This window comes from Schistocerca americana, chromosome 7 (genome assembly GCF_021461395.2).
Source record: "Schistocerca americana isolate TAMUIC-IGC-003095 chromosome 7, iqSchAmer2.1, whole genome shotgun sequence".
Taxonomy (NCBI): Eukaryota; Metazoa; Arthropoda; class Insecta; order Orthoptera; family Acrididae; genus Schistocerca; species Schistocerca americana.
The window spans coordinates 540,668,765-540,692,580 of NC_060125.1; the positions used below are offsets into that span (position 1 = coordinate 540,668,765).

Sequence of the window (23,816 nt, forward strand, 5' to 3'; positions counted from 1 at the left end):
TAACACTAATAGCATAAGTAGCTAAACCTAAACATTTCAGCAGACCATCAATGTGTTTCTTCCACTTAAATTTCCCATCAGTGCACACACCCAGAAATTTTGAATATCCTGCCTTAGCAACATACTTCTGTCCAAAGTCTATATTTATCAATGGTGGTGTGCCATTTACCATATACGAGGGCAGTTCAATAAGTAATGCAACACATTTTTTTTCTCGGCCAATTTTGGTTGAAAAAACCGGAAATTTCTTGAGGAATATTTTCAAACATTCCCGCTTCGTCTCGTATAGTTTCATTGACTTCCGACAGGTGGCAGCGCTGTACGGAGCTGTTAAAATGGCGTCTGTAACGGATGTGCGTTGCAAACAACGGGCAGTGATCGAGTTTCTTTTGGCAGAAAACCAGGGCATCTCAGATATTCATAGGCGCTTGCAGAATGTCTACGGTGATCTGGCAGTGGACAAAAACACGGTGAGTCGTTGGGCAAAGCGTGTGTCATCATCGCCGTAAGGTCAAGCAAGACTGTCTGATCTCCTGCGTGCGGGCCGGCCGTGCACAGCTGTGACTCCTGCAATGGCGGAGCGTGCGAACACACTCGTTCGAGATGATCGACGGATCACCATCAAACAACTCAGTGCTCAACTTGACATCTCTGTTGGTAGTGCTGTCACAATTGTTCACCAGTTGGGATATTCAAAGGTTTGTTCCCGCTGGGTCCCTCGTTGTCTAACCGAACACCATAAAGAGCAAAGGAGAACCATCTGTGCGGAATTGCTTGCTCGTCATGTGGCTGAGGGTGACAATTTCTTGTCAAAGATTGTTACAGGCGATGAAACATGGGTTCATCACTTCGAACCTGAAACAAAACGGCAATCAATGGAGTGGCGCCACACCCACTCCCCTACCAAGAAAAAGTTTAAAGCCATACCCTCAGCCGGTAAAGTCATGGTTACAGTCTTCTGGGACGCTGAAGGGGTTATTCTGTTCGATGTCCTTCCCCATGGTCAAACGATCAACTCTGAAGTGTATTGTGCTACTCTTCAGAAATTGAAGAAACGACTTCAGCGTGTTCGTAGGCACAAAAATCTGAACGAACTTCTCCTTCTTCATGACAACGCAAGACCTCACACAAGTCTTCGCACCCGAGAGGAGCTCACAAAACTTCAATGGACTGTTCTTCCTCATGCACCCTACAGCCCCGATCTCGCACCGTCGGATTTCCATATGTATGGCCCAATGAAGGACGCAATCCATGGGAGGCACTACGCGGATGATGAAGAAGTTATTGATGCAGTACGACGTTGGCGCCGACATCGACCAGTGGAATGGTACTGTGCAGGCATACAGGCCCTCATTTCAAGGTGGCGTAAGGCCGTAGCATTGAATGGAGATTACGTTGAAAAATAGTGTTGTGTAGCTAAAAGATTGGGGAATAACCTGGTGTATTTCAATGCTGCATAAAACAACCCTGTTTCAGAAAAAAATGTGTTGCATTACTTACTGAACTGCCCTCGTAGAACTGTATGTACCGTGTTTTCTCAAAATTTAGCGAGAGTCCATTTGCAGAGAACCACTTAATAATTTTCTGAAAGGGGTTATTTACAATTTCCTCAGCTAATTCTTGTTTGTTGGGTGTGATTACTATACTTGTATCATTGGCAAATAGAACTAGACTGCATCTTCATGAATACAAAATGACAAGTCATTAATATATATTTAGAACAATAAGGGACCCGAGACTGGACCATGTGGGATACCTCTCCAGTTAGAGGACTCTGCCGATTTTTGCAGACTATCTGTACTGCTAATTTCAACCTTCTTCCAGTTAAAGATGAACTGAACCATTTGTGCATTATCCATTTCATATCACAACACTTCAGCTTATCTAGAAGAATTTCATGATCCACACAGTCAAAAGCCTTGTGCATTAAGAGAAAGGCTTGTCCTGAAACTTAAGTACTACACTGAAACATAACCGCTAGGACTTTACTGCTTCTTTAAAGTTTGTTACCAGCAGTTTCTCACTCATACAACTGAAAAGCTGGTATCATGTCAACAACACTCCTAAGCAAAGCCAAATATCGGCAATACCAGTAATACTATACTTTGGGAACTGCGATCATGAAATAAATGTACACAATGTATTCGTTCTACCTCAAGTAGACACTGTAACTGGTAGGAATGTTTAAAAACATTCTATTCTCTTAATATTACTAAAATTCTAGTACCACCATTGTTGATAATACATTTAAATCAGAGGTAATTGGAAAGTATTAAAATCAGTAAAATATAGTTATAATTGTTATTGATGATACATAATTTAAAACTAAAGTAATTCAAAAAGACAAAGAACAAAATCCAATCAATATACGAGTGTAACTGTGTAATTACAAACCATTATCCTGTCTGGCACACTTACTTTTGAAAAGATTGTTTCACTGAAATGAAGTACATTTATATTAAACTTAGGAAACATGATAGGAAGAATTTATATTCTATTTATATGAAGAAATCCACTAAAATATAATATGTATTGTTGTATTTACATATCTATTTTCATTGTGAATGAGACTGTTCTGTAACAAAATTCAAACATTATGTAATATCATTTTATTGTTTGACTTATGCAATGGTATTTAATGTAATGTTATCTCCCAAAATTTTCTGTTTTTTGTAATCAAGTCACTGTAGCAAAATGTACATAAGACCAACGTGGAACTACTGTTGTTAGCCCAGTTTTGTTTGAAGTATCAACACAGCACCTGTGTCAATCAGTTTCGTAAACATTTAATCGATTCTTATAGGCCCACGCTGTGGCAACTTTTCACAGACATACCTTGAAATAAAGAAGATGGCAACTCAATACTATGTGTGGCATGAATTAATGTCAGCATTACTACCCACTTGGTGGGTGTTTGTAAGAACAGGACTTCTGTTTATTCTTGTTTTATACAGCAACAGCAGCAAGATCAACTCCTTGAAGCAGATAACACAGGTTAAGTATTTGATCCCAGCTGAAAAACTTTTTATGGGAAATTTCTCAACTCAAAAAACATATTACTTCTTCCAATAAACATCTTGCGCTAATGACCAAACAATCTGAATTTCTCTTGTTTTAATAATGGAAATTCAGATTTATGCCTGGATATGTTGCTGTATGTATTCTGGGTGTACACTGTCTGACGGCTTGTGAAGTGCAGATGTTCTGATACAAATGAAGCATTGGGAATTTCTAATTTATTTTAAAAGTACTGCATAACACATACATGTCCTTGAAGTGTTTTAATGCATAGAGATCTGGATCCTTGCTGATTTTCTAGTTTTACTGACTGATGAAACAGCAGCAATAACATAAAAAGATGGGCGCTGATGACCACGCTGTTTAGCGCCCGAAAACCTCAAACCACACACAACATAAAAAGAGCATTCTGATACCTGGCGTGTACATCCACCCACGCTGTTTCCGGACTGCATCATCAGCAACAACTCTTACAGTGTGAACCACAGAGGGCCCACCACAATTATCCAAGAACCATTTCAGATCAGACAGTCTCCTGGTATCACTCACAATCCACACACTGAATTGGGTGCCTGAAAAGTAAGAGCATTTACTGTTATGAAAGTAAAGATTCTTGTGAACAAACAGAAGTATACTTTTTACTTGAAAGATCTTTATGCCAGTTGAAGATAGAACCCCAAAGAAGATGTTGAATTTCATATGCTATTTACATAAACAAAAATTAGCAGATGTTTGTTTTATTATTTCCTCTGTACTACGTATATCAACATTGAAAGTTACATTTGGACATGTCTGAGAACCACTATTTTGGGGCATGGCAACAATATTACAATCCAGAATTATTTATAAATATTAATAAAAGATAAAAATCAAACAACGGAAAATCTGGGTTGGAATGTAACAATATTATGAAAAGGAAAGTTGCTACTCACCATATAGCGGAGATGCTGAGTTGCAGATAGCCACAACAAAAAGACTATAACAAATAAAGCTTTTGAACAGTAAGGCCTTTCTAAAAAATAGATGACACACACACACACACACACACACACACACGCACACACAAAACTGCCTGTTGTGTGTGTGAGTAGCATTTACGTGTGTGTGTGTGTGTGTGTGTGTGTGTGTGTGTGTGTGTGTGTGAGAGAGAGAGAGAGAGAGAGAGAGAGAGAGAGAGAGGGGGGGGGGTCTATTTTTGATGAAGGCCTTACTGGGTGAAAGCTTTATTTGTGACAGTCTTTTTGTTGTGCCTGTCTGCCACTCAGCATCTCCGCTATATGGTGAGTAGCAACTTTCCTTTTCATAGCATTGTTAGTAAAATGTAATACAGTTGAAAGCTCCAAACAAATATGTGAATAAGATTAAGGAGCTCCTGCTGGTAGCAGGTATACAAATCAGATTGGTACATTTCTATGAAATATTTAATTACAGTTGTATACATTTCACGTATCTGAAATGTACGATAAGCAATATCTTCTTGGCTGCTAAAAGTCTCCAGCCCTGATACAGTCTCCACTTTACCACCACGAACTAGAGCCACGGTAACACAACCATTACCATGTGCACTAGCATCAGCATTAGTAAGTGTAAAATTCAGCATGCATCCACAAAACGTTGAAAGACCATGAAGAATAACTTGCACACCTACTCCGCTCTTCGTAGTAACAGATATATTATCAATAGCTTAATAAACGGTAAGGTGCGAATGCCTTCTTCTCCTAAAATAAAGTGGCATAACTAGTCTGTGTAAATGCTGCTGCACGTGCGGTGCTCAACGACTGACGCCATCTTACCAGAAATGTCACTTATATAGCTGCCAGTTATCAAACCGCAACCTCCGGCCGCCAGTAGTGAGCCGAGTCCCTTATCTACTGTTCTATATGGTGAGTAGCAACTTTCCTTTTCATAACATTGTTAATGAAAGGTAATACAGCTAAAAGCTCCAAACACAGATGTGAATAAGAGTAAGGAGCTCCTGCTGATAGCAGGTATACAAATCAGATTGGGACATTTCTATGAAATATTTAACCACGGTTCTTTGCAGGTATGTTCAATGGTGCAAATATTTAGGAAGTCACACAGTATGAAGCAAAGTGTCATGTATCCTAATAAGTAAAAAAACCTGCAGATTACACTGCAGTGCTCTCCTTGGCTCATGATCATATTGGTTGGACCCCAGGTGACTGGAAAACTGTGGTCTGGCCAGGTGAGTTCAGATTTCGGTTAGTAAGAACTGATGGTAGGGTTTGAGTGTAGCGCAGACTGCACAAAGCCATGGACTCAAGTTGTCAGCAAGTCACTGTGCAGGCTGGTGGTAGCTCTGTAATGGTTTGCCCTGTGTTGACATGGAATGGAGGGGTCCTCTGGTCCATCTCAACTGATAACTGACTGGAAATGATTCTGTTCGGTCGCAGCCATTCATGGACTTCATGTTCCCAAACAATGATGGAATTTATATGGATGAAAATGTGCCATGTCATCATGCCACTATTGTTAACATTTGATCTGAAGAACATTCTAGACAATTCGAGTGATTGTATGTCCATCCTTCTGATTGGTGATTTGAGGGATTTCAGCCGTTCACTTATTAATAAAATGGAACATCTACAGCTGTCCTTGTGGTGTCATTTATTATATGGCTACTAGCTTCAGTGCTTCAGTGCACTATTTTCAGCCTGTAACTGACACCAAGGGGGTTAACTCCAATTGTATACATGATTCATTAGTGGCCAGCATCTATGAACAGGTTTCTGCAGATTACCTGTAACAATGATGTTGTGTCTCCAATATCAATTACCAACTACTGAGTTGGTAGCTGATGGTTGGAGACACAACATCATTGTTACAGTAGTCTGTGAAAACCAGTTCATAGTTAACCCCCTTGGTGTCAGTTATGGAATGAAGATAGTACAGTGAAGCACCAAAACTGGTAGTCATATAATAAATAACGTCATAAGGACAGCTGTAGGTGTTCCATTGTATTACATCTGAGAAAATGCTTTGGCCACTGTGAAGTAATGGGTGAGTTGTGGCACTCTGAAAATACTCTAAGTTTGGAATTGGTGTGGTCGCACAGGCCTCTCAGCAAGCCAGGGCTCGTCAGCAACCACGTGGTGCCGAACGGTAGCCGGACCAAAAGGGGTAGCCCCAGCGCTTAGTCCAGGCCTACCCCGTGGCTGGGAATTCCATGCTGACGCTGTGTCAAGGACTGCGCTTTGTGTCAATGAAGGAGATTTGTATGCCAGGAGTGCCAAAGATGGCAGACTTTGTGAAACCATGATGGCAGACATTTAACAGTTCATGTAGAAATTAATAATAGCCAGAGGAATCATGATACCTTAAAAAGAAACATGTACATTACCATTTTTTGCACTGCGATTCTGACAATATCTTTAGTACTTTAAAGTTGAGTATCTGATTGTAAATTATACAAGTAACACCCAGCAACGAGTTTACAAAATCTAAATCGTTAATCCGATTTTGTCGATCAACATGTCTTTAGAAAGCCATTAGTATAAACCTAAATTGCTATGAATTACAGGCATGTAACTTGAATAGTACAAGAGTTATTGGAGGTCAAAGTAGCCAATTACTATTGATCACGTTAGCCGTAAGTACTCCATGGTTACACGAAAAAACAGTAGCAGCATGCTTATAAATATATTTATTCGTCTATGTCTTTGTTTATATCTGATATATACTATTGAGGAAGAAATTGGTCAAATATTTACTGTGGTTTAGAAAGCACAGAGACATTAGGCTACTGGCCTACTTTTGTTGGTATTTCTGTGATATATGTTTACTTAATTTGTTTATGTATTTAATAATGTGTATTACAGTGTGGTCCAGCTGTAGGAATATTTATTTAATTTCAAGTTATTTAAATGTAAACCCAGTAATTTGTATGTGTTTCAATGTGTATGTGAGTGTGCGTTGGCTTGGAGACATGGCGGGAGCGCTTTAATATGGTAGGTGACTACCGAAGTCAATGGAAAGATTGTATGGAAGTGGGGGAGGAGTATCGGGTGAGAGGACATGGGAGAGTGCTGGATGGGAAGGCGTGACGGACTGTTGCAGGAAATACTTGGAGAGTGTTGAGCAGTTTGCGCACGGTCGCGGGAGAGAGAGAGAAACAGAGAAATATTTTGTAGTGACGACTTGTGCACGTGTACGATTTCCGTGGCTTCTGCAGTGAAGACATGTATGCATTTAGAAGTGAATATCTTGTGAGCTATGTTGTTGCTCATAACTAATCATGTGAAGTAGGAATCTATTGTTTCCCTTTATTCAACTTATATTTTATTTAATTGCTGGACCATCAACGCCAATAAGTGTTTTACAGTAATAAATGGCATTCTTAAAGGTACTTCTGCTATCGTACTCATCATTTAAAATTGCTAAAATAGTACCTGCAGATTTTATTTAATTGCAGTCTTTCATTTATAAATTTCTATGTTACATTCAAAATTTGCAATCCGAGGGATAGGAACCTTCAACCATTCGATCCATGTGTGTATTCATATTGTATGCTTTGGACTCGGCAGTATTTGGCTTGTAATGCGGCAACTATCTATCCCAGCCCCTAGACAATGAAACCAGCCAAAGCTTTTAATATTTCAACTCTGAGTCTGAGAGTACATAGTTGAGGGCCACCATTATTTTTTTTGAAAGCCCGCACCACCCAGATCACCTACATGAATCCCATCAAACTTTTGTGAGACATAATCGGATGGTCAGTTTGTGCACAAAATCATGCACCGGCAACACTTTCACAATTATAGGTGGCTACAGAGGCCACATGGTTCAATATTTTTGCAGGGTACTTCAATGACTTGTTGAGCCTATGCCACCTTGAGCTGCTGCACTACGCCAGGTCCTACATGATATTAGGGGGTACCCTATGATGTTTGTCACCTCAGTGCAGTAAATAATGAATGTGAGAAGAGGGAATATCTAGGATGCAGTAATACAGTACTAAAAGAAAATGGAATGTTCATCAGTGACTCAAAGACCGTATGTAATGCTCTCATAGAACAATTTAATAAGGCATACAGGGAAGAAATGGATCGTTCAAGACAAGGAGTAAACTCAACTAAAACAGGAGGAGTGTAACAGAATATGAGGTTCTGAAAATTATCTCACAGCTAAAGTCAGAATTAGTGCTTGTGACAAGGACCATACTGGAAGTTTTAAAAATCATCGAGATACTACTAGTGTATAAAAAGGGAGCAACCACTGACAAAGGACTACAAGCCAATTTCATTCATCTCATTGCTTCACAAGTTACTTGAAAGGAATAGTTCTTGACCAAATGAAATCTTTCATTTCGAAATATAATCTAGTAAACAATTCACAGCATGGACTACAAAAAGGGTGATCCACAATAACAACAGTCGAAACTTTTTTCTATGGAGCACCGAATACACGGTGTAAGGGAACCAAGGTGACTACAGCTTTTTTAAATTTGTCTAACGTCTTTGTTTACGTGAACCATTCAGAGATTTTATGCAAACTAGAAACTTATGGAATAAGAGTAGTAGCATTAGATTTCTTAAATTTATTATCTCTAGAATAGAAGACAATGTGCCAAAATGTGTTATAAAAATGAAAGCAAGACCCTAACAGTGAAATCATAGCACAAAATTCTCAGTTGTGGAGTCCCACAGGTATATAGTCTTGGATTATTTCTGTTTCATATATGATAATATACAGTCACAAAACTCTTAAGTGAACTATGCTGATGATATGCGCTTCATTAGGTAGTGCTGTAATGAGTCAAAAGCAATGCGAAACAATAAAGAGAACTTTGGTTCGATCACAGAATATATCATGAATAAATTTTCACTGAATAAAAATAAATTGAAGTTTTTGTTAAATTACAATAAATTTGAACTGGAATACATGATGAATAATTGTACTCAGATGAAACATTTGATAAGCATAAATTTCTTGACAATGTGATGGATGAGCATCTTACACAAAAGGAGCATATCAGCTACACCTGCAAAATGACTAGCTACTATGTTTACATATCGAAATATCTCACATTTTCAAGAACTACTCCTGTCTCATAACGAAGCTATGCACATGAATAGGGTAATCTGGCTTTAGAAGAGAGCAGGTGCAATGCCTGTTAATCCAAGTAAACATCAATCCTATGGTGACTCTTTGTATGTTCTTATGCAATTATATTCTTAAAAGAGAATGTAGAAAATAGCATAATGAATAAAAACATTCATGTAGAAGAATGGAAAGACTGGTAGAAGCTGACCTCAGGGAACATGAGTCTGGGTTCTCGAAAAATGTAGAAACATGTGGGGCAATACTGAGCTTACAACATATCTAACAAGACACATTTAAAAAAGAAAAAAACCTATGTTTATAGGATGTGTACATTTAGAGGAAGTTTTTGACTATGTTGACTGGAGTACAGTCTTTGAAATTCTGAAGGTAGCAAGGATAAAATACAAGGAGTTTAAGGTTACCTACAACATGTACAAATACAAGACTGCTACTGCAGGAGTCCAAGGAAGTGAAAGAGAGTGAGGCAGGGTTATCCCAAGTGTTATTCAAACTCCACATCGAGCAAGGTGCGAAGGAAACCAAGAAGAACTCCAGAGAGAAATTAAAAGTTCAGGGAGAAGAAACAGAAACTATGAGGCTTGCTGATAACACTGTACTTCTGTCTGAGATGGCTAAGGGCTCCGAAGAGAAGTTTTATAGAGTGGGCAGTGTCTTGAAAAGATAATGTGAACATCAACAAATGTAAAACACTGGTACTGGAATGTAGTCTAATTAAATCAGGTGATACTGGGCGAACTGCATTACGAAATGAGACACTAAAAGAAGTATATGTGTTTTGCTGCTATAACAGAAAAATAACTGATGATGGCTCTAGTGGATAGGATATACTATACAGACACGGTAGCAAGAAATGCATTTCTATAAAAGAGAAATATGTTAATATCAAATACGAATTTAAATTTTAGGGAGTCTTTTCCTGAAAGGTATTTATCTGGAGAATGGGTCTTTTATGAAAATGAAAATTAATGTGAATAAAACAGCTCAGACAAGAAGAGAACAGAAAAAGAATTCTTATGTTTAGATGAGCAGATCAGGTAACTAATTAAGAGCTACTGAATCGAACTGTGGAGAAGAGAGATTTATGGCAGAAATTGACTAAAAGAAGTGGTCAGTCAATAGGATATGCCACAAGAAACGAACAATTTGGCAATGTAGGGAACTGTGGAGGATAAAACTTACGTAGGGAGACTCATGCTGGCCTAAAATAAACAGGTTCATATGGACGAAAACCGCAGTAGTTATGCAAAGATGAAGAGGCTTGCACAGGATAGCATGGAGAGCTACATCAAACCAGTCTTCACAGTGAAGACCACAACAATAACAATTACATATACATTACATCTAATTACATTTAATACTTCAGCATCAGGAAACTATACTAACACAAAATAAATAAGGGAGCTCACATTATGCCATCACATTTCATTAAAACTGATCAATGTAGGAGTTGTTGTTGTTGTGGTCTTCAGTCCTGAGACTGGTTTGATGCAGCTCTCCATGCTATTCTATCCTGTGCAAGCTCCTTCATCTCCCAGTACCTACTGCAACCTACATCCCTCTGAATCTGCTTAGTGTATTGACCTCTTGGTCTCCCTCTACGATTTTTACCCTCCACACTGCCCTCCAATGCTAAATTTGTGATCCCTTGATGTCTCAGGACATGTCCTACCAACCGATCCCTTCTTCTAGTAAAGTTGTGCCACAAACTTCTCTTCTCCCCAATCCTATTCAATACCTCCTGATTAGTTACGTGATCTACCCACCTAATCTTCAACATTCTCCTGTAGCACCACATTTCGAAAGCTTCTGTTCTCTTCTTGTCCAAACTATTTATCGTCCATGTTTCACTTCCATACATAGCTACACTCCATACAAATACTTTCAGAAACGACTTCCTGACACTTAAATCTATACTCGTTATCAACAAATTTCTCTTCTTCAGAAACGCTTTCCTTGCCATTGCCAGTCTACATTTTATATCCTCTCTACTTCGACCATCATCAGTTATTTTGCTCCCCAAATAGCAAAACTCCTTTACTACTTTAAGCGTCTCATTTCCTAATCTAATTCTCTCAGCATCACCTGACTTAATTTGACTACATTCCATTATCCTTGTTTTGCTCTTGTCGATGTTCATCTTATATCCTCCTTTCAAGACACTGTCCATTCCGTTCAGCTGCTCTTCCAAGTCCTTTGCTGTCTCTGGCAGAATTACAATGTCATCGGCGAACCTCAAAGTTTTTATTTCTTCTCCCTGGATTTTAAAACCTACTCCAAATTTTTCTTTTGTTTCCTTTACTGCTTGCTCAATATACGGATTGAAAAACATCGGGGCTGCTTCCCTTTCATGCCCCTCGACTCTTATAACTGCCATCTGGTTTCTGTGCAAATTGTGAATAGCCTTTAGAATTTGAAAGAGAATATTCCAGTCAACATTGTCAAAAGCTTTCTCTAACAAGGGGAGGTCGCCAATTGTGAAATTCAGATTCGATTCATACTGCGCATAATAAAAGCTCATGGCCAGAGGTGTAATGTGGCCAAGCACCAAGATGCACTTCTCAGCCGTTGTCGAGAAAATCGACAGTTAAAAGAAACCGTTGCTGCGAAATACTCGCTAGGCTAAATAACTTTCTACAGCGTCGTGGCGCAGCGGTAAGCGCTCGGGTTCGTAATCCGAAGGTCGCCGGATTGAATCTCGCGCCATGCAATTTTCTTTTTTATTATTTGTTTTTTTGTAATTCAAATGTATATATACACACACACACATATACATATACACTCGCACATAATTAACAATTAGTGACCACCATTTGTCTTCTCCGATTTTTGCCCATATGATACGATATGCGTGGTATGCATCAAACCTGACGAACGATAGAACAATTTTTCAGAATGTCAATCAGGTGTGTTTCCCAACAGATAATTTAAAAAACAATTATTCTTGTAAAAACACATCGTTTATCAGGTGTGCTCGATGTCGTGCTGTTTTCTGCTTTCCATGTTTCTATGATAACTATCACTCTGGTTCGTGCGATACTCCAGCTACTTCTGATCACTAATTGTTAATTATGTGCGAGTGTATACCGAACTTATCAATAAATTGTATCCACTTGAATATTATTTGTGATATTGTATTTTATTTCAAGTTTTATTTTTTCACGTAGGAAAAATATATCTAAAAACAAAGATGATGTGACTTACCAAATGAAAGTGCTGGCAGGTCGACAGACACACAAAATTCTATGTTTGTGTGTCTGTCGACCTGCCAGCACTTTCTATGTTTGTGTGTCTGTCGACCTGCCAGCACTTTCATTTGGTAAGTCACATCATCTGTATGTGTGGATGGATATCTGCGTGTGTGCTAGTGTATACCTGTCCTTTTTTCCCCCTAAGGTAAGTCTTTCCGCTCCCGGGATTGGAATGACTCCTTACCCTCTCCCTTAGAACCCACTTCCTTTCGTCTTCCCCCTCTCCTTCCCTCTTTCCTGATGAGGCAACAGTTTGTTGCGAAAGCTTGAATTTTGTGTGTATGTTTGTGTTTGTTTGTGTATCTATCGACCTGCCAGCGCTTTTGTTCGGTAAGTCACCTCATCTTTGTTTTTATATATAATTTTTCCTACGTGGAATGTTTCCTTCCATTATATATATATATATATATATATATATATATATAGAGAGAGAGAGAGAGAGAGAGAGAGAGAGAGAGAGAGGGAAACATTCCACATGGGAAAAATCTGAAGGGAAGGAGAGGGAAAGACGAAAGGATGTCGGTTTTAAGGGAGAGGGTAAGGAGTCATTCCAATCCCGGGAGCGGAAAGACTTACCTTAGGGGGAAAAAAGGACAGGTATACACTCGCACACACACTCATATCCATCCGCACATACACAGACACAAGCAGACATTTGTAAAGGCAAAGAGTTTGGGCAGAGATGTCAGTCGAGGTGGAAGTGCAGAGGCAAAGATGTTGTTGAATGACAGGTGAGGTATGAGTGGCGGCAACTTGAAATTAGCGGAGATTGAGGCCTGGTGGATAACGGGAAGAGAGGATATATTGAAGAGCAAGTTCCCATCTCCGGAGTTCGGATAGGTTGGTGTTAGTGGGAAGTATCCGGATAACCCGGACGGTGTAACACTGTGCCAAGATGTGCTGGCCGTGCACCAAGGCATGTTTAGCCACAGGGTGATCCTCATTACCAAAAAACACTGTCTGCCTGTGCCCATTCATGCGAATGGACAGTTTGTTGCTGGTCATTCCCACATAGAATGCGTCACAGTGTAGGCAGGTCAGTTGGTAAATCATGTGGGTGCTTTCATACGTGGCTCTGCCTTTGATTGTGTACACCTTCCGGGTTACAGGACTGGAGTAGGTGGTGGTGGGAGGGTGCATGGGACAGGTTTTACACCGGGGGCGGTTACAAGGGTAGGAGCCAGAGGGTAGGGAAGGTGGTTTGGGGATTTCATAGGGATGAACTAAGAGGTTACGAAGGTTAGGTGGACGGCGGAAAGACACTCTTGGTGGAGTGGGGAGGATTTCATGAAGGATGGATCTCATTTCAGGGCAGGATTTGAGGAAGTCGTATCCCTGCTGGAGAGCCACATTCAGAGTCTGATCCAGTCCCGGAATGTATATATATAATTCCCGGCAATCAGTTGCAACATTATATATATATATGTGTGTGTGTGTGTGTGTGTGTGTGTGTGTGTGTGTGTGTGTGTGTGTGTGTGTGTGTGTGTGTATATATACATTTGAATTACAAAAAAAAACAAATAATAAAAAGAAGTTGCATGGCGCGAGATTCGATCCGGCGACCTTCAGATTACGAACCCGAGCGCTCACCGCTGCACCACGACGCTGTAGAAAACTATTAATCGTAGAGAGTATCTCACCACAACGGTTTCTTTTAACTGTCGATTTTCTCGACAATGGCTGAGAAGTGCATCTTGGTGCTTTGCCACATTACACTTCTGGCCATGAGCTTTTATTATGCACAGTATGAATCGAATCTGAATTTCACAATTGCCGGCCTCCCCTTGTAAGTCTACAAATGCTAGAAACGTAGGTTTGCCTTTCCTTAATCTTTCTTCTAAGATAAGTCGTAAGGTCAGTATTGCCTCACGTGTTCCAACATTTCTACGGAATCCAAACTGATCTTCCCCGAGGTCGGCTTCTACCAGTTTTTCCATTCGTCTGTAAATAATTCATGTTAGTATTTTGCAGCTGTGACTTATTAAACCGATAGTTCAGTAATTTTCACATCTGTCAACACCTGCTTTCTTTGGGATTGGAATTATTATATTCTTCTTGAAGTCTGAGGGTATTTCGCCTGTCTCGTACATCTTGCTCACCAGATGGTAGAGTTTTGTCAGGACTGGCTCTCCCAAGGCCGTCAGTAGTTCTAATGGAATGTTGTTTACTCCCGCGGCCTTGTTTCGACTCAGGTCTTTCAGTGCTCTGTCAAACTCTTCACGCAGTATTGTATCTCCCGTTTCATCTTCACCTACATCCTCTTCCATTTCCATAATATTGTCCTCAAGTACATCGCCCTTGTGTAGACCCTCTATATACTCCTTCCACCTTTCTGCTTTCCCCTCTTTGCTTAGAACTGGGTTTCCATCTGAGCTCTTGATATTCATACAAGTGGGTCTCTTTCCTCCAAAGGTCTCTCTAATTTTCCTGCAGGCTGTATCTATCTTACCCCTAGTGAGATGGGCCTCCACATCCTTACATTTGTCCTCTAGCCATGCCTGCTTAGCCATTTTGCACTTCCTGTCTATCTCATTTTTGAGATGTTTGTATTCCTTTTTGCCTGCTTCATTTACTCCATATTTATATTTTCTCCTTTCATCAATTAAATTCAATATTTCTTCTGTTACCCAAGGATTTCTACTAGCCCTCGTCTTTTTACCTGCTTGATCCTCTGCTGCCTTTACTACTTCATCCCTCAGAGCTACCCATTCGTCTTCTACTGTATTTCTTTCCTCCATTCACGTCAATTGTTTCCTTATGCTCTCCCTGAAACTCTCTACAACCTCTGGTTTAGTCACTTTATCCAGGTCCCATCTCCTTAAATTCCCACCTTTTTGCAATTTCTTAAGTTTTAATCTACAGTTCATAACCAATAGATTGTGGTCAGAGTCCACATCTGCCCCTGGAAATGTCCTACAATTTAAAACCTGGTTCCTAAATCTCTGTCTTACCATTACGTAAACTATCTGATACCTTCTAGTATCTCCAGGCTTCTTCCATGTATACAGCCTTCTTTCATGATTCTTGAACGAAGTGTTAGCTATGATTAAGTTATGCTCTGTGCAAAATTCTACCAGGCGGCTTCCTCTTTTATTTCTTCCCCCCAATCCATATCCACCTACTATGTTTCCTTCTCTCCCTTTTCCTACTATTGAGTTATAGTCACCCATAACTATTAAATTTTCGTCTCCCTTCACTACCTGAAGAATTTCTTTTATCTCATCATACATTTCATCAATTTCTTCGTCATCCGCACAGCTATTTGGCATATAAACTTGTACTACTGTAGTAGGTGTGGACTTCGTGTCAATCTTGGCCACAATAATGCGTTCACTATGCTGTTTGTAGTAGCTTACCCACACTTCTATTTTTTTATTCATTATTAAACCTACTCCTGCATTACCCATTTTTGATTTTGTATTTATAATCCTGTATTCACCTGACCAGAAGTCTTGTTCCTCCTGCCACCGAACTTCACTAATTCCCACTATATATAATTTTAACCTATCCATTTCCCTTTTTAAATTTTCTAACCTACCGGCCCGATTAAGGGATCTGACATTCCACGCTCCGATCCGTAGAATGCCAGTTTTCTTTCTCCTGATAACGACGCCCTCTTGAGTAGTCCCTGCCCGGAGATCCGAATGGGGGACTATTTTACCCAAGAGGACGCCATCATCATTTAACCATACAGTAAAGCTGCAGGCCCTCGGGAAAAATTACGGCCGTAGTTTCCCCTTGCATACAGCTGTTCGCAGTACCAGCACAGCAAGGCCATTTTGGTTAGTGTTGCAAGGCCAGATCAGTCAGTCATCCAGACTGTTGCCTCTGCAACTACTGAAAAGGCTGCTGCCCCTCTTCAGGAACCACACGTTTGTCTGGCCTCTCAACAGATACCCCTCCGTTGTGGTTGCACCTACGGTACGACTATCTGTATCGTTGAGGCACGCAAGCCTCCCCACCAACAGCAAGGTCCATGGCTATTGGGGGCAGGAATGTAATTCTGTAGGAGTAGTGGCGAAGAACAGTGGAAATAATTGAGGCAGATGTGTTGGCTCTTATCATTTCTGCCATGAAGGCATCTACCACTAAGTGAATATGCTTTGTACATGCACAAATCAGTCTTGTTTCTATTGTGTCCAACCTTGTACATGACATATTTTGGCAGAGTGCACATATGCAGGTGTAGTAAGGAGCTTATCTACAATAACTGAGTTCACTGATCTGATAAAACTTGTCTCAGCCTCAGAGCACATTCCAACATAAAAAACCAACTGTAAACAAATAAGCCACAATGAATAGTTCCTGAGTAACAGAATCCATCTTATTTATTTTATTCATGGTAGTATATCAACGAAGGAAGAACAACCTTTGCAATATCATATATTAGCTGAAATGTAATTACCATCAGCGTTTTACACTGACAAAATTAGCAGCTTTGGTGTAAAGAACAGCACACAATTAACAGGTAAACAATACATGATTTGTACACAAGATCGGCAAATACCTGGAGATATACATTTGATATTAATGGATGAACTATCTGCAGACTTGGAGATGAAATCCTCCACTTTACAGAGTTAAATACATACTAATTTTGATCTGTAGCTTCCCATTCATTGTTCATGATTACTGGATTCTCTTCAATTTGATTTGCTGTCAGATCCCCCTTCCCTCTAGTTACTTCTGTCTAGATTTCTACATACAGATTGTATAAGAAACTTCCAGGCAGATTAAAATTGTGTGTCGGACCGAGACTCGAACTCTGGACCTCTGTCTTTTGCGGGCAAGTGCTCTTGCCCATGAAAGGCAAAGGTTCTGAGTTCAAGTCTCAGTCCAGCACACAGTTTTAATCTGCGAGGAAGTTTCATATCACCGCACACTCCGCTGCAGAGTGAAAATTTCATTCTGGAAACATCCCCCAGGCTGTGGCTAAGCCATGTTTCTACAAAATCTTTTCTTCCTGGAGTGCTAGTCTAACAAGATTCACAGGAAAACTTCTGTGAAGTTAGGAGACAAGGTACTGGCGGAAGTAAAGCTGTGAGGACAGGTCATGAGTTGTGCTTGGGTAGCTCCAGCAATTGCCAGTGAAAGGCAAAAGTCTTGAGTTCGAGTCTTGGACCAGCACACAGTTTTAATCTGCCAGGAAGTTTCATATCGGCACATACTCCACTGCAGACTGAAAATTTCATTCTGCAGATCATGTAACATAATATGAGAATGTTTAACACGATGTGACAATTGCAAGCCTGTGCAATAGGCAAGCCTGAGCAATAGAAAACTTTTGCTGAGCCTCTGTTGTGAACAACTCTTCTGTATTCTGCTGGACAGGAATGTGATTTGTAGATCATGTTAAACTGTACGTCTCCCAATATTTGGTAGGGTAAGCAAGTTTAAAGGTCGGATAAAGGTAAGGACTTATCACCTCCAATGACACCCTGGCTAATAAAGCACAGAGATGTTCAAAAAAACTTTCAAGTTGAGGAAAAATTTACCTTGCTTGTAAAACAATGGAAAATCCAGGGTTCACTGCAACAATATTATGAAAATGATAGTTGCTACTCACTATATAGCGGAGGTGCTGAGTCGCAGATAGGCTCAACAAAAAGACTGTTGCAAAGTGAACTTTCAGCCAGCAAGGCCTTCATCGAAAATGGACAAAACACACACACACACACACACACACACACACACACACACACACACACAAATGCAGCGCACAAAAACATGACCGCAGCCTCTGACAGCTGAAGTCAGACTTTGTTTTTCTGTCGTGCCTATCTACAACTCAGCATCTCTACTATATGGAGTGTAACAACTATCTTTTCATAATATTGTTACTTTGAGACCTCCAAAACATTTACACACATAAGAAGAACAGACATAGCAGTTAGGATCAATAGGCTCAGCTCAACATTGCAGTCAAAGGAAACACTTCTCATAAATAACATACTATGCTTCTCCTATGACCTTAAAGCAAATGTTGTGGTTTAGCTACAATAAAAAACTATCCTTCCCAAACATCTGTGATATATAAAATGTGGGCACCTGCCTTTCTTGTGAAATGCCCTTCCAGTTGAGACATCTGAGGACGTTGAGAGAGTGACTGGGGGTCTCAACCTACAGGATCTTCTCTCCTCTCAATTCTGTCCCAGCTCCCAGCCAATTACTCTTTCTTTTTTTTTTAATACATATTCTTAATGTGTGTCTGAAAATGCAATTTCTTAGACTTATGAGGCATGGACATTTGTCATCATATTTACTCACTGCCAAAATACAAAGTAGTCTTCAGCAAACCACCAGAAAAAAGTGCACTGAAAATTCTCTTACAGTCTAATATATGTGGCAAATGTTTGCCTACTATAGGGTTTTCATTTATATCCTTGATACATTCCTTTTTGGTGAACTGCATTACTGAACCATATGTGAAAAGTGTAAAGAAGTACTGTAAGAAATGAATTGAGTTGTTAAATTTTCTTAAACAAACACTAAATGTTTCCATACTGGGGAAGGTTGTGACACCAATTGGAACTAACCTAGACTTCAGGTTGCACTACAGATAAGTCTGTCACCACAATCATGATTTCAAAGGAGATGGGGGAGGAAATACTACACTCTTGCCAAAAGTTTCATATTGTACCTCCCTTCCTCTTCACAATAAATTACTAAATAACTTACGATCTATACATAGCATATTCATCTGCCAACTTCACAATATGTGACACTTCATCACAACCAATCACACACACATTTTGAAGAGATACTAAATGTAGTGCATGTCAGTCTTGCTGTTTGCTTAGTGTTTTCTCAGTTTTAATTCTAAACCGGAGATATTACCATATTCTATTGCACTCTAGCAAGACATTTGCAAACTGAGCCCTACATTAGATAGTCTTGCCAATGTCAGGAACAAAATCTATTCAAAACACTTTCAAAAAATTACTACCAAACATTAATTTAGTAGAGCCTTCGGGAGATCCATAGAAGCTGTACTTTGTAGGAGCGCCCACAAACCCCTATTACAAAGAGCTAAGCAGCATTTCTAGGTGCAGCCTTAAGACTAGCTACTACCTATTTGAAAAACATCACTCAATATCAACAGTTCCAAAAAAAGCCTGTGTCCATTCATGCGAATGGACAGTTTGTTGCTGGTCATTCCCACATAGAAAGCTTCACAGTGTAGGCAGGTCAGTTGGTAAATCACGTGGGTGCTTTCACACGTGGCTCTGCCTTTGATCGTGTACACCTTCCGGGTTACAGGACTGGAGTATGTGGTGGTGGGAGGGTGCATGGGACAGGTTTTACATCGGGGGCGGTTACAAGGGTAGGAGCCAGAGGGTAGGGAAGGTGGTCTGGGGATTTCATAGGGATGAACTAAGAGGTTACGCAGGTTAGGTGGATGGCGGAAAGACACTCTTGGTGGACTGAGGAGGATTTCATGAAGGATGGATCTCATTTCAGGGCAGGATTTGAGGAAGTCGTATCCCTGCTGGAGAGCCACATTCAGAGTCTGATCCAGTCCCGGAAAGTATCCTGTCACACGTGGGGCACTCTTGGGGTTCTTCTGTGCGAGGTTCTGGGTTTGAGGAGATGAGGAAGTGGCTCTGGTTATTTGCTTCTGTACCAGGTCGGGAGGGTAGTTGCGGGATGCGAAAGCTGTTTTCAGGTTGTTTGTGTAATGGTTCAGGGATTCCGGACTGGAGCACATGCCTTTGCCACGAAGACCTAGGCTGTAGGGAAGGGACCGTTTGATGTGGAATGGGTGGCAGCTGTCATAATGGAGGTACTGTTGCTTGTTGGTGGGTTTGATGTGGACGGACGTGTGAAGCTGGCCATTGGACAGGCGGAGGTCAACGTCAAGGAAAGTGGCATGGGATTTTGAGTAGGACCAGGTGAATCTGATTGAACCAAAGGAGTTGAGGTTGGAGAGGAAATTCTGGAGTTCTTCTTCACTGTGAGTCCAGATCATGAAGATGTCATCAATAAATCTGTACCAAACTTTGGGTTGGCAGGCCTGGGTAACCAAGAAGGCTTCCTATAAGCAACCCATGAATAGGTTGGCGTACGAGGGGGCCATCCTGGTGCCCATGGCTGTTCCCTTTAATTGTTGGTATGTCTGGCCTTCGAAAGTGAAGAAGTTGTGGGCCAGGATGAAGCTGGCTAAGGTAATGAGGAAAGACGTTTTTGGTAGGGTGGCAGGTGATCGGCGTGAAAGGAAGTGCTCCATCGCAGCGAGGCCCTGGACGTGCGGAATATCTGTGTATAAGGAAGTGGCATCAATGGTTACAAGGATGGTTTTCGGGGGTAACAGACTGGGTAGGGATTCCAGGCGTTCAAGAAAGTGGTTGGTGTCTTTGATGAAATGTGGGAGACTGCATGTGATGGGTTGAAGGTGTTGATCTACGTAGGCAGAGATACGTTCTGTGGGGGCTTGGTAGCCAGCTACAATGGGACGGCCGGGATGACTGGGTTTGTGAGTTTTAGGAAGAAGGTAGAAGGTAGGGGTGCGGGGTGTAGGTGGGGTCAGGAGGTTGATGGAGTCAGGTGAAAGGTTTTGTAGGGTGTCTAAGGCTCTGGGGATTCCTTGAAGCTCCGCCTGGACATCAGGAATGGGATTACCTTGGCAAACTTTGTATGTAGTGTTATCCGAAAGCAGACGCAGTCCCTCAGCCACATACTCCCGACGATCAAGTACCACGGTTGTGGAACCCTTGTCCGCCGGAAGAATGACGATGGATCGGTCAGCCTTCAGATCACGGATAGCCTGGGCTTCAGCAGTGGTGATGTTGGGAGTAGGATTAAGGTTTTTTAAGAAGGACTGAGAGGCAAGGCTGGAAGTCAGAAATTCCTGGAAAGTTTGGAGAGGGTGGTTTTGAGGAAGAGGAGGTGGGTCTCGCTGTGACGGAGGACGGAACTGTTCCAGGCAGGGTTCAATTTGGATAGTGTCTTGGGGAGTTGGACCATTAGAAGTAGGATTAGGATCGTTTTTCTTCGTGGCAAAGTGATATTTCCAGCAGAGAGTACGGGTGTAGGAAAGTAAATCTTTGACAAGGGCTGTTTGGTTGAATCTGGGAGTGGGGCTGAAGGTGAGGCCTTTGGATAGGACAGAGGTTTCAGACTGGGAGAGAGGTTTGGAGGAAAGGTTAACTTCTGAATCAGGGTGTTGTGGTTCCAGGTTGTGTGGATTGGAATTTTGAGGTTTTGGGGGGAGTGGAGCTGGAAGTGGGAGATTGAGTAGATGGGAGAGACTGGGTCTGTGTGCAATGAGAGGAGATTGAGGTTTGCTGGAAAGGTTGTGAAGTGTGAGTTGCCTTTCCGGAGGTGGGAAACCAGGAGATTGGATAGTTTTTTGAGGTGGAGGGTGGCATGCTGTTCTAATTTGCGATTGGCCTGTAGGAGGATGCTCTGAACAGCCGGTGTGGATGTGGGAGAGGAAAGATTGAGGACTTTTATTAAGGATAGGAGTTGACGGGTGTGTTCATTGGCTGAGTTGATGTGTAGGTGAAGGATTAGGTGGGTGAGGGCAATGGATTGTTCCGTTTGGAACTGGTATAGGGACTGATGGAAAGAAGGATTACAGCCAGAGATGGGAACTTTAAGTGTGAGGCCTTTGGGGGTAATGCCAAATGTCAGACAAGCCTGGGAAAATAAAATATGGGAGTGTAATCTGGCTAGGGCGAAGGCATGTTTGCGGAGGGAATGTAAATAAAACTTAATGGGGTCGTTGTGGGGATGTTGTGAGGGTCACATGGCATTAGAAGGTGGAAAGTGTAACAAGAGGCTGAAATGAAAATGAAAATAAAAATATATGGCGAGAGATAAGGTGAACTAGAAGGCAACTGGAGATCTGGTGTGAAAAAAGGCGAAAGGGTGTTGGTTATAGCTGGGCTATGTTGATCCTGTGGTGAACTTGGGTTGGTAGACAACGATGTGCACAAAGGTTATATGGTTGTGTTGCCGCCAAAACACGTTAAAGGGTGGAGCAATTCGGGAAAATTTAGAAAAAACTGCGTGCAAATGTAATGGGTGACAGGATACTTTCCGGGACTGGATCAGACTCTGAATGTGGCTCTCCAGCAGGGATACGACTTCCTCAAATCCTGCCCTGAAATGAGATCCATCCTTCATGAAATCCTCCCCACTCCACCAAGAGGGTCTTTCCGCCGTCTACCTAACCTTCGTAACCTCTTAGTTCATCCCTATGAAATCCCCAAACCACCTTCCTTACCCTCTGGCTCCTACCCTTGTAACCGCCCCCAATGTAAAACCTGTCCCATGCACCCTCCCACCACCACCTACTCCAGTCCTGTAACCCGGAAGGTGTACATGATCAAAGGCAGAGCCACGTGTGAAAGCACCCACGTGATTTACCAACTGACCTGCCTACACTGTGAAGCTTTCTATGTGGGAATGACCAGCAACAAACTGTCCATTCGCATGAATGGACACAGGCAGACAGTGTTTGTTGGTAATGAGGATCACCCTGTGGCTACACATGCCTTGGTGCACGGCCAGCACATCTTGGCACAGTGTTACACCGTCCGGGTTATCTGGATACTTCCCACTAACACCAACCTGTCAGAACTCCGGAGATGGGAACTTGCCCTTCAGTATATCCTCTCTTCTCGTTATCCGCCAGGCCTCAATCTCCGCTAATTTCAATTTGCCGCCGCTCATACCTCACCTGTCTTTCAACAACATCTTTGCCTCTTTACTTCCGCCCGACTGACAACTCTGCCCAAACTCTTTGCCATTACAAATGTCTGCTTGTGTCTGTGTATGTGCGGATGGATATGTGTGTGTGTGTGTGTGTGTGTGTGTGTGTGTGTGTGTGTGTGTGTGCGCGCGCGAGTGTATACCTGTCCTTTTTTCCCCCTAAGGTAAGTCTTTCCGCTCCCGGGATTGGAATGACTCCTTACCCTCTCCCTTAAAACCCACATCCTTTCGTCTTTCCCTCTCCTTCCTTCTTTTCTGATGAGGCAACAGTTTGTTGCGAAAGCTTGAATATCGTGTGTATGTTTATGTTTGTTTGTGTGTCTATCGACCTGCCAGCACTTTCGTTCGGTAAGTCACATCATCTGTGTTTATATATAAAAACAAAGATGAGGCGACTTACCGAACAAAAACGCTGGCAGGTCGATAGACACACAAACAAACACAAACATACACACAAAATTCAAGCTTTCGCAACAAATTGTTGCCTCATCAGGAAAGAGGGAAGGAGAGGGGAAGACGAAAGGAAGTGGGTTTTAAAGGAGAGGGTAAGGAGTCATTCCAGTCCCGGGAGCGGAAAGACTTACCTTAGGGGGAAAAAAGGACAGGTATACACTCGCACACACGCACATATCCATCCACACATACAGACACAAGCAGACATATTTAGTCTGAGACATATTTGGTCTTTAAATATGTCTGCTTGTGTCTGTATGTGTGGATGGATATGTGCGTGTGTGCGAGTGTATACCT

General features: G+C 41.4%; 1 protein-coding gene across 4 annotated transcripts in view; it reads right to left on the reverse strand.

The window, feature by feature from the left end:
* LOC124622353 (phosphomevalonate kinase) overlaps nt 1-23,816 on the reverse strand; it is a 70,437-nt gene that overhangs the window by 9,972 nt on the left and 36,649 nt on the right. For 3 of the 4 annotated variants that reach the window (XM_047148029.1, XM_047148030.1, XM_047148031.1), the window contains exon 3: nt 3,435-3,590. In XM_047148029.1, coding sequence (XP_047003985.1) covers nt 3,435-3,590 — 156 coding nt within the window. Of the gene's footprint in view, nt 1-3,267; nt 3,351-3,413; nt 3,591-23,816 lie in introns of those variants that run through there. The other variant, XM_047148032.1, reaches the window with a different exon arrangement.